The following is a 15533-nucleotide window of genomic DNA, read 5'->3' as shown; positions in this document are numbered from 1 at the left end:
GCAGTACGGTATTATTATTAACTATAGTCACCATGTTGTACATCTCATCCCCAGGACTTAAATATTTTATAACTTATTTATCTTGTACCTTTTGACTTCCTTCACCCATTTCTCTCACCCACCCCCAGCTCTGGCAACTACTAGTCTGTTCACTGCACTATGAGCTTGGTTTTGTTGCTATTATTGTTGTTTTAAATTCCACAAGCGAGACCATATGATATTTGGCTTTCTCTGTCTGACTTGTTTCACCTAGCGTAATATGCTCTAAGTCCATCCATGTTGTCACAAATGGCAAGATTTCATTTTTTTATGGCTGAAAAGTATTCTATTGTGTGTGTATGTGATATATTTTTTGTCCATTCATTCACCCATTGATGGACACTTATGTTGTTTCTGTGTCTTGGCTATTGAAAATAATGCAACAAACATAAGGATGCAGATATCTTTTTTACGTTTTATATATTTATTTTTAATGTTTTATTATAGTTTATTTACAATGTTTTGCAATTTCTGCTGTACAGCAAAGTGACCCAGTTACATATATATGTATACATATAAATACATTCTTTTTCTCATATTAACTTTCATCATGTTCCATCACAAGTGATTGGATATAATTCCCTGTGCTATATAGCAGGACCTCATTGCTTATCCAGTCCAAATACAATAGTTTGCATCTACTAATCGCAGACTCCCAGTGTGTCCCACTCTCTCCCTCTCCCCCTTGGCAACCACAAGTCTATTCTCCAAGTCCATGAGTTTGTTTCTGTTCTGTAGATAGGTTCATTTGTGCCATATTTTAGATTCCACATATAAGTGATAGCATATGGTATTTGTCCTTCTCTTTCTGACTTACTTCACTTACTATGAGAATCTCTAATTCCATCCATATTGCTGCAAATGGCATTATTTTGGTCTTTTTATGGCCAAGTAGTATTCCATTGTGTATATACACCACCTCTTCTTAATCCATTCATCTGTCGATGGACATTTAAGTTGTTTCCATGTCTTGGCGATTGCGAATAGTGCTGCAATGAATATAGGGGTGCATATATCTTTTTGAATAAAAGTTTAGTTCGGATATATGCCTGGAAGTGAGATTGCTGGATCACATGGGTTGTTCTATATTTAGTTTTCTGAGGTACCTCCATACTGTTTTCCATAGTGGTTGCACCAATTTAATAGTCCCACCAACAGTGTAGGAGGGTCCCTTTTCTCCACAACCTCTCCAGAATTTATTTGTCAGATATCTTTTTGAATTAGTGTTTTTGTTTGCTTCAGACAAATACCCTGAAATAGAATAGAAATAGAATCGCTGGATCATGTGGCAGTCCTTTAAAAAAAATTTTTTTTTGGCTGCACCCACAGCATATGGAAATTCCCAGGCCAGGAATCCAACCTGTGCCACAACAGAGACCCAAACCACTGCAGTGACAACACCAGATCCTTAACCCACTGGGCCACACGAGAACTCCAAGTTCTTTTTTAACATTTTGAGGAAACTCCATACTGTTTGCTGTAGTGATTGCATCAGTTTACATTCCCACCCGAACAGGGTGTAAGAATTCCTTTTTCTCCAAATCCTCACCATTTGTTACTTCTTGCCTTTTTGCTACTGGCCATTCTGACGAGATGATGACATCTTATTATGGTTTGGATTGGCATTTCCCCAATGATTAGTGATGTTAAACATCTTTTCATGTTTATTGTCTCATCCTCTTCTTATAAGGATACCATTCTTCCTGGATTAGAGTCCCACCCTCATGACCCATTTAACCTTAATTAGCTTCTTAAAGGTCCTATCTCCAAAGTCACATTGAGGACTAGGATTCAACCTATGAATTTGGGGGGACACAATTCAGTCCATTAATCTAGTGAAATCTCATTTAAAAGGTAGGTGCTCAAGTACTGACTTTACCTAAACCTAGCTAAGTACTGTTGGGCAGTACATCCATTTTCCTCTAGGAGCCTCGACTTCATCTGTAATATGTGGCCAGTTTTATGGGGCTGTTCAGAGGCTGAAATGAGATCATGGCTGGAGGATATTTTATGGACTATAAATTTCTACCCAATAATAATGATTTAATTATTTCTTCTTAATATAGCACATTGCAGTTTACAATGTAATTTAAAATGCATTATATATGGAGTTCCCGTTGTGGCACAGTGGAAACAAACCCGACCAGGAAGCATGAGGTTGTGGGTTCAATTCCTGGACTCACTCAGTTGGTTAACGATCTGGCGTTGCCGTGAGCTGTGGTGTAGGTTGCAGACGCAGCTCAGATCTGGTGCGGCTGTGGCTGCGGTGTAGGCCAGTGGCTATAGCTCCCATTCGACCCCTAGCCTGCGACTCTCCATATGCCATGGGTACGGCCCTAAAAAGCAAAAAAAAAAAAAAAAAAAAAAATGCAATGCGTCATTTAACATATGTGCAAGGAATTATTATTGCTATTATTACATGACTACCTAAAAGGGAAATTTGTTTATAATCCATACCCACTCTTGCAGAAATGATTCAAGGCATCTTATGATGAAAACATTCATGTTATGAGAGAGGATTACCTGTCACTTCTCACAGAGGCTGCAGAAAAAGCCCAGGAAGCTGTTGATGAAATGAATGGCCACCAGGAGGATCTGGAGGAGGCTGATACACAGAAGGACGGAGAAGAAGCCCACATGCCAAATGACAGCTTTAGAAGGCTCCAGGCAGACAGAGTTCCAGAGGGAATGGTCATACAAATAATTCCTATCCCCAAAAATAAGGAGACCAGAGGTTGAGGAATAAGTAAGATAAGCCCCAGCAGCCTCAATAGAAACCTGTGTTCTCTCTTAGCTCAGGACGTAGGACTAGAGTTTTGAGGGCGACTACCATTGCATTTCCAATTTTCTGGGCAACAGAGAAGTGAGATGCTAAAATGCATGATCAAAAAGAATTCGTAGTCCATCTGTGTGTCTTTTTCTCTCTGAAGATACTACAAATCCTTCCATTTACCTGTTATGCAGGTCTTTGAATGGGTAACCATATTTCCAAGTCTGGGTCTGATTGAAGGATGAGACGTGGAACATGCAAAAAGGACCATCTTTCAGGGCTACTCCAGAAGTGATAAAGCAAATCAAGGCTCCAAACAAAGCCAGGCCACTTGACAACAGAGCAGTAAGCATCTGCAGAAGGAGAGAAGAATCAGCAAGCCTGAGATGGGGCTGTGACCAGGTGACCTGTGGGGCACTCTTAACAAGTCTAACGTCTCTGGTGCTCAGGCTTTCCCCACACATGGATAATCCTACTCACAGCACCTCCTTTAAAGCATACCCAAGGTAGGGTTGGCTGATGAGTGGTCCCTGGGTGGAGCCAGGAAGGGGTGGGAGAGAAGGAATGGAGAAAAGGAAACACTGGCACCTGGATCTGGCAGCGGGTTCAGCCTGATTCAGCAGGCTCTTAGTCTGGCATCAAAAACTTTTACACTCAGGAGTTCCCATCGTGACTCGGTGGTTATTGAATCCAACTAGGAACCATGAGGTTGAGGGTTTGATCCCTGGCCTTGCTCAGTGGGTTAAGGATTCAGTGTTGCTGTGGCTGTGGTGTACATAGGCGGCTACAGTTCCAATTGGACCCCTAGCCTGGGAGCCTCCATATGCCGTGGTACAGCCCTAGAAAAGACAAAAAATAAAATAAAATAATGAAAACTTTTACACTCAGACTGCAGTCATTCAGCCTCCTGCTTCAAGGGTCAGATTGGTTATTCTAAGCCCCTTCTGACCGTTTTAAGGGAAAGCTGTATTTTTTTTCAAAAGGAAGGAAGGAAGGAAGGAAGGAAGGAAAGAAAGAACAGTCAACTCTGAAATGACTACAGTTCTGTCATACTTTTTTCTAGTCTATGTACCACTCATTTCCCTCCCAAAAAACAGTGATATATTCATTTCCTTGGCAGGGTTCTAACTTCCAAATTGGTTTCTTTCTCAGGATACTAGATTTTCTTTTCCTCCTTCCCAAAGCACACATTATTTTATCTATGTATTTTTTTTCTGGCCCTGCCCGTGGCATGTGGAAATTCCTGGGTCAGGGGTTGAACTAGAGCCATAGTAGTGACAGTGCTGAATCTTTAACCAGTAGGCCGACACAGAGTCATTTTCCCACTGATGTCAAGCTGGTTTAGAACCTGGGAGGGGCCACAGAAAGGTGAGAAATAAGGTTTCTGTTTTTTGGCTGTACCCACGGCATATGAAAATTCCTGGGCCAGGGTTTGAACCCACACTACATCAGTGATTCAAGCTGCTGCAGTGACGACAACACCGGATCCTTAACCCCCTGTGCCACAAGAGTTTGGGCTCTAAGTTAAAAGACTCAAGATAAATGAATCTGATGTAAACCTAGGATAATGGTTCTCAAAATGTGGTCCCTGCCTCAGCAACATCACATCTCCTGGAAACTTGTTAGAGATGCAAATTTCCCTCCCTCCCCATCCTGTTCCAGCCCAGACCTATGAATCAGAAATTCTGCAGGGTGGAACCCAGCACTCTGTGTTTTAACAAACCCTGCAGGGATTCTGTGAACACATTTATGTCTGAAAACCACTTGCCTAGGGGAAAACCAGCTGTGACTGAGAAAAGTGAGTAAAGTGTGTGGGTGTTTATATCTGAATTCTTTAACATATAATTCTGAATCACTGGGGTTCCCAGCATGTGGACTGCAGATATATAAGCAGGCTTCAGAGTTTCTGTAAGAAGCCCACAAATTCATGTGTCTGAGACAGAATGAGCAATATAGCTTATACATTTATGTTCTGATGTTTTTCAAATATATATAGATGCTACTGTAATTAATAGAGTACGAACTTATTCTGGGCCTCAGTTTCAATATCTGTAAAATGAAAAAACTAGACTAGAATCTAGTCATGAGATGATCTCTGGAGAACTTTCCAGCTCTAAGAAAAATAAGCAAAATAGCCAGGACATTTTTCTATCAATGACACATGACTACAATGTACATAACTCATGTCCATATTGTTCAATAGGCTAAAACTAATAAGAATCGTTCCTCACATGTGTGTAGACATTTATGGTTCACTAAACACTTATTCCCTGGACTTGATCCTGTTAACTCCTATTTTACACAAAGACCTGAGAACCTGCCCAAGAGTTTAGGGTTATTGAAGGGTACCGTCAGGACCTGACCTCAAATCCTAAGACTAAAATTGCCTCTTTATCACTCCACCTCCAAAGTAATAGAACGTGGGGGAGATTTTAGATATTAGAAGAGTGGAATCAGAACTACCCGGGTAGGGAGTTCCCCTTGTGGCTCAGCGGAAACAAATCTGACTAGGAACCATGAGACTGTGGGTTCCATCCCTGGCCTCGCTTAGTGGGTTAAGGATCCGGTGTTGCGGTGGTGTAGGTCACAGTCGAGGTTTGGATCTGACGTTGCTGTAGCTGCGGTGTAAGCCAGCAGCTGTAGCTCCAATTTGACCCCTAACCTGGGAACTTCCATATGCCTCAGGTGCAGCCCTTAAAAAAAAAAAAAAAGAACAAACAGTGGCTTAGCGGGTTAAGGATCCTGCTGTGGCTTGGGTTGCTCCTGTGATGTAGGTTCGATTCCTGGGCCAGGAATCTCCATATGCTATGGGTGCAGACGAAAGAAAGAGGGAGGGGGAAGAAAAGGGCAGAATAGAATCAGGTGCTTGGTGCTTACGCTTTGGCAAGGCCCACTCTTACTGAAGCAGCCACGTCTCCAGCCCATCAAGGAGATGAGGATAGCTGCAGTGAGTACCTGGGAGAAGAAGGAAGAGTGTTTAAGAGTGTTTAGAAGGAGTTCCCGTCATGGCGCAGTGGTGAATGAATCCGACTAGGAACCATGAGGTTGCGGGTTCTATCCCTGGCCTTGCTCAGTGGGTTAAGGATCTGGCGTTGCCGTGAGCTGCGGTGTAGGTTGCAGACGTGGCTCGGATCCTGAGTTGCTGTGGCTCTGGCGTAGGCTGGTGGCTACAGCTCCAGTTCGACCCCTAGCCTGGGAACCTCCATGTGCCGTGGGAGCAGCCCAAGAAATAGCAAAAAGACAAAAAAAAAAAAAAAAAAAAAAAAAAGAGTGTTTAGAAGAGACTGACTGGCTGCCACCTATGGCTGTTAAAATAGTGTGGACATCTCACATGGACTTAATTATGCTATCTTTCCCAGAGGATTTGGCTTCGTCAGGACCCAATTCTGCATGACTAGCCTGATGTGACAGATAGCAACATTCATACCCAGCCTGCCTACTCCAAAATTCAGAAATCTTTGACCAGTCTTCCTAGAGTATTCTATTCCTTGGAGTTGCTATAGACCCACCATCAGTTTGTTAGTTCAAACTTTGTTCAAGGAATCAAAACACTCTTCCCTCTCATCTCACTGTTCTACCCCTAGCAGGGTGCATGTCGGGAGTTCCAACCCAGGGACACTTACCATGAGGCCACCTCCCCAGAGTCCAGAGCCCAGCATGGCTTGCCTCCCAATGAGGCCCCTTAGCAGGTAGGTCACATCCCAGTTAGGAAAGAGGAGCGCTGTGTTGGTTGCAGCAGCAAACAGGGCTGTAGCCCCCAGGCTCAGCCCCAGGATGCGGGAGCAGGTCCGTGAGCATGCCATCGCACAGGGAGAGGATGGCATCCTGAAACCAATGGAAGGAGGGTCATGGTAGCTCTGCTACTGGGGGATGTGGAGGGCTAGGAGGACTCCTAGGGGATAAGGTGGGGTGGGGGAAATAAACCACAGACACATCACCTCCCAGGGTCAGATGGAGAAAAGCCAAGGAACTTGATTTAAAACTCATAAATATTTCCCAGTGGATAGAATTTAATTGTTCCATTTACTGCCAACCCATTCTCTCTCCCCTTCTCTCTCTCCTTCTCACCCCGCTCCCTTACACTCCTTATCCCATTATAATTTGCTTGTACCTATATGACAGCCAGTGATTACCTCTATTTTGTACAGAAAAACAAACTTTTTTTTAGGGCCACACTCACTGCATATGGAGGTTCCCAGGCTAGGGTTAAATCGGAGCTACAGCTGCCAGCCTATACCACAGCCACAGCAATGCCAGATCCGAGCCGCGTCTGTGACCTACATACACCACAGCTCACGGCAATGCTGGATCCTTAACCCACTGGATGAGGCCAGGGATTGAACCAGCAACCTCATGGTTCCTAGTCGGATTCATTTCTGCTGCACCATGACAGGAACTCCAGAAAAACAATCTTCTAAAGGTGTCATCTACTTGCTTTAAAAAATGTCATTTTAGGAGTTCCCGTCGTGGCGCAGTGGTTAACGAATCCGACTAGGAACCATGAGGTTGCGGGTTCGGTCCCTGCCCTTGCTCAGTGGGTTAATGATCCGGCGTTGCCGTGAGCTGTGGTGTAGGTTGCAGAAGCGGCTGGGATCCCGCGTTGCTGTGGCTCTGGCGTAGGCCGGTGGCTACAGCTCCGATTCAACCCCTAGCCTGGGAACCTCCATATGCTGTGGGAGCGGCCCAAGAAATAGCAACAACAACAACAACAACAACAACAACAAAAAGACAAAAAAAAAAAAAAATGTCATTTTACATAGAGAACAACTTGTGGTTGCCAAGGGGGAGGGGGTTTAGGGAGTGAGATGGACTAGGAGTTTGGGGTTAGTAGATGCAAACTATTGTATTTAGAATGTAAAAAATAAGGTCCTACTGTATAGCAGAGAGAACTATATCCAATCCACTGGGATAAACCATGATGGAAAAGAAAATTTTAAAAAGAATATGTGTATATTTTAGTACAGAATATATGTGTATATATATAAATACACACACACATATATATATATAACTGAGTCACTTGGCTGTACAGCAGAAATTGGCACAACATTGTAAATCAACTATATTTTCATAAAAAATAAAATTGGGGAAATCTCTAAAAATAAGTAAAAACAAGTAAAAGATGTCGTTTTAAAGATGTCCACTGTCACCACTTCCATTCAACATTGTTCAGGAGGTCCTATCCAGGGCAATAAGAAAATAAAAAGCAGTAAAAGCCAGAGATAAGAAAGAAAGAAATAGGAAAGTCATTATTCACAGGTACCATGATTTTCTGTAAAGACAATTGTAAGGAATCTATTAAAAATTTTGTGGAACTAGTAGCTGAGTTCCCTACAAGGTTACTGAATAACAAATTAAATACGCAAAAATTCTATTGTATTTTTATATACAAGCAATGATAAATTATAAAATCCATGAACCTGACCAGTGGTGTTCCCATTGTGGCACAGCTGAAACGAATCCAACTAGGAACGATGAGGTTGCGGGTTCAATCCCAGGTCTCATTCCTTGGGTTAAGGATTTAGCTTTGCCATGAGCTGTGGTGTAGGCCACAGACGAGGCTCAGATCCTGGGTTGCTGTGGCTGTGGCGTAGGCTCGGCAGCTGTAGCTCAGATTCAACCCCTAGCCTGGGAACCTTCATATGCCGCTGGTGCAGCTCTAAAAAATAGTATCCACGAGGATGCAGATTTAATCCCTGGACTCGCTCAGTGGGTTAAGGATCCAGCCTTGCTGCAAGCTGTGGTGTAGGTTGTGGATGTGGCTTGGACCTGGCATTGCTGTGGTTGTGACATAGGCTGGTGGCTGCAGCTCTGATTGGACCCCTAGCCAGGGAACTTCGGTCCGCCACGGGTTCGGCCCTAAAATGAAAAAAAAAAAAAAAAAAAAGGGAAATACTTATGGATAAATGTAACAAAATCTGTGCAAGAGCCATACACTAAAAATTACGAAACATCGCTAAGAAAAATTAAAGAGCTCAATAAATGGAGAAATATATCGGGTTCATGGATCAAAAAACAGTATTATTAACATGTCAATTATCTCTAAATTGTCGATTCTCTCTAAATTGCACGGATTCAATGCAACCTCAGTCAAACTCCTAGTAGGGTTTTGTTGCAAAAATTGACAAACTGAATCTAAATGTATATGGAAACGCGAAGAAGCTTGATTGGCCAAAACAGTTTGAAAAAGAAGAACAAAACTGGAGCACTTACATCATGTGATTTTTTAAGACATTATAAAGTTACAGTAATCAAGACAGTGAAGTAATGGTGTATACAGACACACAGATCACAGGAACAGACTGGAGAATTTAAAAATAGAGCTACACATATATGACCAAATGATTTTTGAAAAATATGGTATTATAGTGGGAAAAGGAGAGCGTCTTCAACAAACAATGCTGGAACAATTCATATCCCAAACAAAAATATACTTTTGGGAATTCTCTGTTGACTCAGTGGGTTAAGGATCTGGCATTGTCACTGCTGTGGCTCAGGCCACTGTTGTGGCACAAGTTCAATCCCTGACCCAGGGAACTTACACATGCCGCTGTTGCAGGAAAAAAAAAAAAATTGCCTATCACTGAAAGCCCTCTTCAATGATGAACTGGAAATGGAACATAGATCTAAACTTTAAAATTTTAGAAGAAAACAAAGGAGAAAATCACTGGGATCTTAGGCTAGATAAAATTTATTAGAAAAATATGAACATGCAGAGGGAAAACTAAGAAGTTGAGTACAGCCTTCGGGATGAAGGAATTCACAGACTCCTGGCCGCCCCACTATCTTCTACTAAAAGCACTTGTTGTGCTGCTGCCTCTAGGAGGGCTGTGACTCAACTTGAATTTCACTTCCTCTCCCTGACTCTGTTCCCCTAGAAATCACCACATTCTGAGAAGTGCTTCCACACATGTGAGCCAGGAGATTAGCAGAGTTGGGCTGATTTGATATCTGAAGAGACAAGCAGGGATCATAAGATAAAACCTTATAACCAGGCTTTAAGGGAGGTCCTGTTCCAACCTGAGATCCCAGCTGGGTGAACAAATCACGAACCACAAGTCTGGGCAACAGTTTTGGTTTTGGTTTTGGTTTTTTGTCTTTTTAGGGCCACACCCACGGCATATGGAGTTCCCCAGGCTAGGGGTTGAATTGGAGCTGTAGCCACCAGCGTACACCACAGACACAGCCATGAGGAATCCGAGCCGTGTCTGTGACCTATACCTCAGCTCATGGCAACACCGGTTCCTTGACCCACTGAGCAAGGCCAGGGATCAAACCCGAGTCCCCATGCATACTAGTCGGGGTTTGCTTCCATTGCACCACAATGGGAACTCCCAGGCAACAGTTTAAGTGATCAGCTAAGTCATATGGAGGAAGAGACTGCAAATTCTGTATGTCTCTCCACCTCATCACCAAGCCAGCATTTTATCATTCTTTCATCAGTCAAATAAATATTAAGGGACCACTATCTGCCAGGCACTATTCACTCTGGTGAATCAGGGACAATCTCTTGCCTTGAGGAACTTAAAATCTGGAGGGGACACTAACCACGCCCCTAGCAAGTGCCCAGAAGAACTGTATCCAACTGAAGGTGTGATGGAAGCACCCAGAGAGTTGCCTAGTCTTGTCGGCAGAAGCAAGGCAGAGCCTCTTGGAAGAAGGGCTGTCTGAGCTAAAACTTGACGACAAGACAATAGACGGGCAAAGAGAGGAAGAGAAAAGTATTCTAAGCATGCGTTAAGGCCGAACGTTGACAGTCTGAGGCAAAGAGACATTGCATGAATTGCCTGAAGTCACACAGCTGCTCAGTGGCTGAGCCAGGTCACCTTTGAGTGGGACGTTTGTGCTCTTAACTGCTAGGCTCCACTATTCCCTGGCCATCCCCTCACTGGGCAGTTCCATTTTTGCTTACCTGCATCCAGCAGCAAGAAGCAGGATGGGAGAGAAAGAACCTGGGAGGAGTGGGCCTGCACACCTGTGGCCCCAGCTGGGGTTCCTGCAGAGCTGGACTGGAGGCTGCTCTTTCAGGACTCCTAGGGAGGGCCAGGGAGACGCTGTATATATGTGGAGGTCACCCAGGCGGGTGTGTGTGGGCATGCTTGCCCAACACCACTCACTGCCCACAGGCCTCCATCAAAGGAGCTTTCTTCTTCCTGGAGAGCCCTCTCCTGATGACCCACTCTCTGCTCATTTTCATGTGATCTTCTAAGGAAGGAACCAGGAGGCATGGTCTCGTGAACTAAGATGCCTTAATGAATCAGAGGATGCACCCATGAGAAATACTTTATCCTCCCTTCTTTCCCAAGCCACAACATTTTTTTCCCACATACCAGCTGCCCGTATCTGTTTCACTCACGGTAGAATCTGGGCTCTTTGGAAAAACAGCACTGGGCAGAGCAGCCATCATTTTTTTCCTTATTATCTTCCTTACTTTGCTCTTAGCTGTGGTTCCCTTACTAGTCTTCTAACCTTTTTATTCAAGCTCCAGGCCACCACCATCTCATACCACAGCCACACCAGATTGTTGAGCATTTTTGGGTGCTCCGCATGGGTGATCTGTGACCCCCCACTTTTGACAAGCTCCTATTGAATATCCGGTTCAGGAGTTCCTGTTGTGGCTCAGTGGTTAACAAATCCGACTAGGAACCGTGAGGTTGCGGGTTCGATCCCTGGCCTTGCTCAGTGGGTTAAGGATCTGGTGTTGCCGTGAGCTGTGGTGTAGGTTGTAGACGCGGCTCGGATCCCGCGTTGCTGTGGCTCTGGCATAGGCCTGCAGCTACAGCTCCGATTAGACCCCTAGCCTGGGAACCTCCATAAGCCTAGGGAGCATCCCTAGAAAAGGCAAAAGAGTCAAAAAAAAAAAAGAAAGAAAGAAAGAAAGAAAGAAAGAAAGAAAGCAATACTGAGAAAACCTTTGATGAATATATATAATTAGTTATTATATTCTTTTAAATTGCATATGAGCTGCTTTCTCTGTATGAAGTTTCCATGTTTGCAGAGGTATATGTGCCTGACACAAAATCTGGTAAACAACTTTTGAAAAGTTCATTAAATAGGATCCAGTTTTCATTTTCATGGTAAAAAGAAATCATTTAGAACCCAAACAAATTCTTGTGTCTCCCCAGAGAACTGAATTTTTGTAGAAGATACTAGGCTGAGGATTCACAAAGCTATATAATAAGAAGAAACATTTATTAACCTTATAAATCACATTTACAAGTTATCTCCTTAGATCTTTAAAACATAATTACAGGAGTTCCCGTCGTGGCGCAGTGGTTAATGAATCCGACTAGGAACCATGAGGTTGCGGGTTCGATCCCTGCCCTTGCTCAGTGGGTTAACGATCCGGCGTTGCCGTGAGCTGTGGTGTAGGTTGCAGACGAGGCTCGGATCCTGCGTTGCTGTGGCTCTGGCGTAGGCCGGTGGCTACAGCTCCGATTAGACCCCTAGCCTGGGAACCTCCATATGCCGCGGGAGCGGCCCAAGAAATAGCAACAACAACAACAAAAAAGACAAAAGACAAAAAAAAAAAAACATAATTACAGCAAATAAAATAAATATTAGGTTAGCTTCAACCTAAATGTTCATCAACAGATGAATGGATAAAGAAAGATATGGTACATATTATGTGACATATATTATACCATTATGTGGTACAGTGGAGTATTACTCAGCCATGAAAAAGAATGAAATAATACCATTTGCAGCAACATGGATGGACCTAGAGATTATCATACTAAGTAAGCCACACAGAGAAAGACAAGTATCATGAGATCACTAATATATGGAATCTTAAAAAAATGATACAAATGAACTTATTTACAAAACAGACTCTCAGATTTAGGGAACAGATTTATGGTTACCAAAGGGGAAAGAGGAGGGGAGGGATGGATTGGGTATCTGGGGTTGGCACGTGCACACTTTTGTATATGGAATGAAGAATCTGATGTATAGCACAGAGAACTCTACTCAATATTCTGTGATAACCTATATGGGAAAATACTCTGAAAAAGAATGGCTATGTGTGTATGTATAGCTGAATCACTTCGTGGTAATTAACACAACAGAAATGAGCACAACATTGTAAATCAACTATACTGCAATGAAATTTTTAAAAATAAAAAATCAAATGATAAAGCATTCATGATTTTAAATGTTAGGAAAGAAAAAAGTTCTAAATTTTAAAAATATTTTAGATTAGCTTCATTATCCAGTTAGAGATTATAGCCCAGGGGAATTTGACCTGCCCAGAGTCAACAGTGAGTGAGGTTGGAGAATGATCCTATGTCATCTGACTCTACCCTCTACACAGCTCCACACACTGATGCTTAAGATTTTTTCCCCCAGCCCAGATTCCAACTATTTTAAAGTATTTCTTCTTAGAGGCAGTACTTTGGTTCTTTGGCATCAAAGAGACCTGGGTCTCAATTTCTGTTACAAATGCATGTTAGCTATGTGAATTTGGGTAGTTCACTGAGCCTCAGTAATAACCTGGGCCTCATTTATAATAAAATGATGCCTACCTCACAAGTTTATTTTGAGAATTAAATAAGATGCAAGATGCCTCTCCTTAGGTTGGTCCTCTCCTTTTCTTGGAACTCAGCGTAGCAAAAAAGGATTTTATTTTATTTTTTCGGGACTGCACCTGCGGCATATGGAGAGTCCCAGGCTAGGGATCTTATCGGAGCTGTAGCCGCCAGCCTACACCATAGCAATGCCATATCTGAGCCTCATCTGCAAACTACATCACAGCTCATGGCAATGCAGGATCCTTAACCCACTGAGCAAGGCCAGGGGTCAAACTTGCAACCTCATGGTCCCTAGTTGCAATCGTTTTCGCTGAGCCATGATGGGAACTCCCCAAAAAAGGATTTTATGTGTAATATCTGTTAGAATATCTCATTGTTAGGCAATTAGAATGATTTGATGGCAGACTGACAAGTATCAGATTTTTAGAAGGTATTTCTGTTCCTGACTCAATGGCTTGTTGAACAGCAGACACTCTCCTATGAATATCATTAAAATAGTGCTTGTGGAGCAAAGGCAAATGCTGGAATTTTGCTTTAACCCCTTAAAATGCCAAATGTAGCTGTGGCTGGTGAGGGCAGCTCTAAGTCTTTGCTCCTTAGGGTAACTTTGTGACAATTAGTCAATGATTAATTTTATGACCAAGACCCTTCTTTTAGAAACTATACATTTGCAATAAACAGTTTTTGTAAGGCCAGCTTAGGTCACATTCTTCATTCCCCAGTGGTAGGCCCTCTGTGGTCCCAGAGGCCTCGTCACTGCTATGAAAGAACTAAAAGCATTACCTTTTTACAGATGTGTCAATAATATTAGAATTTGGCTTTATTGGAAACACAGCTACTGATGATCACTTGGTGATATTTCCAGGAGAAAGCAAATGAGAGTCTAGGGAGGGCACAAATTAAGAATGGAGCCTGGGTGGGAAAACAATATGCCTAATGCCACCAAAGGCTTCCCACGCCTGAAGGCTTGCGAAAACAGGTTAGATAGATGTTCTTTTCTGGGGGTTTGGAGGTGGGATTTGAGCAAGCAATAGAGGAAGTTGAGAAAATGGAATTCACTGGTAGAAGGGAAAGGGAAAAGATGACAATCTGGCCAGTCTTTCCTGGATAAGAGTGACAGACAAAACAGCTTCCTTGTGGGTGGGCTTTAACCTCAACTAAACAAGAGAGCATATTTTCCTTAATTGGAGAGACAAAAAAAGGAAGATAGATGTTGAAAGAGTTACCATTTATACCAATCCACCCAAGAGGAAGTTCAGGATTTTCTTATTTCTTCATTAGTGTAAAAATACTACAAACTTGAACCCACTCAAGTTAGGCTTCCGTCTCCAGCGTGATACTGAAACTGTTCTTGGTCCCCAATGATTTTTTTCTTTCTTTCTTTCCTTTTTTTTTTTTTTTTTTTTTTTGGTTTTGTTTTGTTTTGTTTTTTAGGGCCACACCTGCAGCATATAGAAGTTCCTAGGTTTGGGGTCAAATTGGAGCTGTCTACAGCTGCCAGCCTACGCCTCAGCCATAGCAATGCAGGATCTGGGCTGCATCTGCCACCTACACCACAGCTCGAGGTAATGCCAGATCCCCAACCTGCTTAGTGAGGCCAGGGATTGAACCTGTGTCCTCATGGATACTAGTCTGATTGTCTCCGCTGCACTACAACAGAACTCCCCCCAGCGATTTCTTGTGTTTAAGGAACAGTTGACCCCTAGGCAGAATTAGAGACAGCTGACCACTAGTTCCTTTTTGAACATTCTCACTCTTGACTTCTTTGACAACCCACTCCGGTGTTTCTCCTCCCTCACTGGCTGCACCTCCTAGACTGAGCCTCTTGCTGCTGATCTCCAGGCCTGGGTTCTGAGCCTTTTAACTTCCTGTGTGCCATACTTAACACATCCAAAATGATTCCTCCCCACCAAATCTGCATCATCCACCAGTTTTCCTGCCTCAGGAATGATACCACTACCTCCCCATTGTCTGAAACACGAGTCATTCTTGATTTTTTTCTTTCCTTCATTGTCCTGCCCACATCTTCTAACAGTTCAGTCTTTAAATTTCTACCTTAAAATGTATCTCTGGAGTTCCCATCGTGGCGCAGTGGTTACCAAATCCGATAGGAACCATGAGGTTGAGGGTTCGATCCCTGGCCTTGATCAGTGGGTTAACGATCTGGCGTTGCCGTGAGCTGTGGTGTAGGTTGC

General features: G+C 43.1%; 1 protein-coding gene across 3 annotated transcripts; it reads right to left on the bottom strand.

The window, feature by feature from the left end:
- TM4SF19 (transmembrane 4 L six family member 19) lies at positions 445 to 11387 on the bottom strand. 3 transcript variants are annotated; one of them, XM_013991129.2, is made up of 6 exons: positions 10722 to 11364; positions 6433 to 6634; positions 5687 to 5764; positions 2993 to 3162; positions 2563 to 2746; positions 445 to 1290 (listed from the first exon to the last, which is right to left on the bottom strand). In XM_013991129.2, exons 1-5 carry the CDS (start codon positions 10904 to 10906, stop codon positions 2566 to 2568), a joined length of 816 nt encoding a protein of 271 aa, XP_013846583.1. In that variant the 5' UTR covers positions 10907 to 11364; the 3' UTR covers positions 445 to 1290; positions 2563 to 2565. The 3 variants fall into 3 exon arrangements, with proteins under 3 accessions (XP_013846583.1, XP_020925821.1, XP_020925822.1); XM_021070162.1 differs by having other exon boundaries at positions 902 to 1028; positions 10722 to 11366; XM_021070163.1 differs by lacking the exon at positions 5687 to 5764 and having other exon boundaries at positions 1230 to 1290; positions 10722 to 11387.

This window comes from Sus scrofa, chromosome 13, assembly GCF_000003025.6.
Source record: "Sus scrofa isolate TJ Tabasco breed Duroc chromosome 13, Sscrofa11.1, whole genome shotgun sequence".
Lineage (NCBI taxonomy): Eukaryota > Metazoa > Chordata > Mammalia > Artiodactyla > Suidae > Sus > Sus scrofa.
The sequence above is the reverse complement of the archived record's forward strand: the minus strand, read 5'-3'. Positions and strand labels throughout refer to the sequence as shown.

Coding starts and splice junctions, on each gene's coding strand:
- TM4SF19 (XM_021070162.1), bottom strand. CDS start 10,906: ATGCCCACACACACCCGCCTGGGTGACCTCCACATATATACAGCGTCT. Junction 3,163..5,686: donor AGAGTGGGCCTTGCCAAAGC/GTAAGCACCAAG, acceptor CTCCTTCTGCAG/ATGCTTACTGCTCTGTTGTC. Junction 2,747..2,992: donor TTCAAAGACCTGCATAACAG/GTAAATGGAAGG, acceptor TTTTGGGGATAG/GAATTATTTGTATGACCATT.